This window comes from Brassica oleracea, unplaced genomic scaffold (genome assembly GCF_000695525.1).
Source record: "Brassica oleracea var. oleracea cultivar TO1000 unplaced genomic scaffold, BOL UnpScaffold06241, whole genome shotgun sequence".
Lineage (NCBI taxonomy): Eukaryota > Viridiplantae > Streptophyta > Magnoliopsida > Brassicales > Brassicaceae > Brassica > Brassica oleracea.
In genome coordinates this window covers 1-776 of record NW_013622763.1, presented here as the reverse complement: position 1 = coordinate 776, position 776 = coordinate 1, and the positions used below count along the sequence as shown (strand labels likewise).

Here is a 776-nt window from a genome sequence, read left to right as displayed (position 1 = left end):
TCTTCAGTTTCTCCTCTTAGACCAATTGTGTGGTCTCGCTCGTTTCTAATCGTAAGTCTTCATCTTTTTCGAAGTTTCGTCTCGATCTTAAAGTAGACTCGTTTCTAATAGTTCAGTTCTGTCGTTTAGAGTTCCCTAGATTACTCGGTCTTTACTGTTTTAGAGATTGATGCTTAGGAAATGATACTTAGTTACGGAATCTTTGCATCGAGTTTTGTGTTTAACTAGCCTTTCAAGTTCTTACATTTCGATTACTTAAAGCTTTTGTTATGATATGTTGTATAAAGGTGAGAACTTTGAAGCTTGAGGCGTATACAATGGGGAGGATAATGGAATGGGCAGCAAGATCTGATCACTTGGGAGGAATCCCAAGGAAAGCTGTGATAACAGCCGTTGGTGCCTTTGCGAGAGCAGTAGCGAATCTTTGCAACAAAACCACAGTTCACAATGCAGATACTCTTTTGACTCTTGTCCGTTCACGACCACCCGGTGTCCCTCTCATCACTGTTAGTAATCACATGTCCACGTTAGTTCAAAAATTTTTAAACCTTTTTTGAAATAATAATCTCTTTCTTTCCTTCTTGTCATCTCAATGTTGAGCTATTTCGTTTTTTTCTCTTGTAATTAGTTTAGATGATCCAGTAATGTGGGGAGGGTTCAAGGGTCTTCTTCTTTCTTTGGATCCAGAGCTGGCTCGATGGGTTCTTGCTGCTGAGGACATATGTTTCAAGAACCCTGTCTTCTCCTACATCTTCCGCACTGGTAAGCTCTCTCTT

The 776-nt window shown here is 40.1% G+C and overlaps 1 protein-coding gene across 1 annotated transcript; it reads left to right on the top strand.

The window, feature by feature from the left end:
• Window positions 1-7: 7 nt before the first annotated feature.
• Window positions 8-762, top strand: LOC106322086 (N-acylphosphatidylethanolamine synthase-like; the record flags this gene model as incomplete). Its single annotated transcript, XM_013760260.1, has 3 exons — window positions 8-51; window positions 288-526; window positions 629-762. Coding segments are annotated over exons 2-3 (343 nt in total), but the record flags the coding sequence as incomplete, so codon positions are not given.
• Between the last annotated feature and the right edge of the window lie 14 nt (window positions 763-776).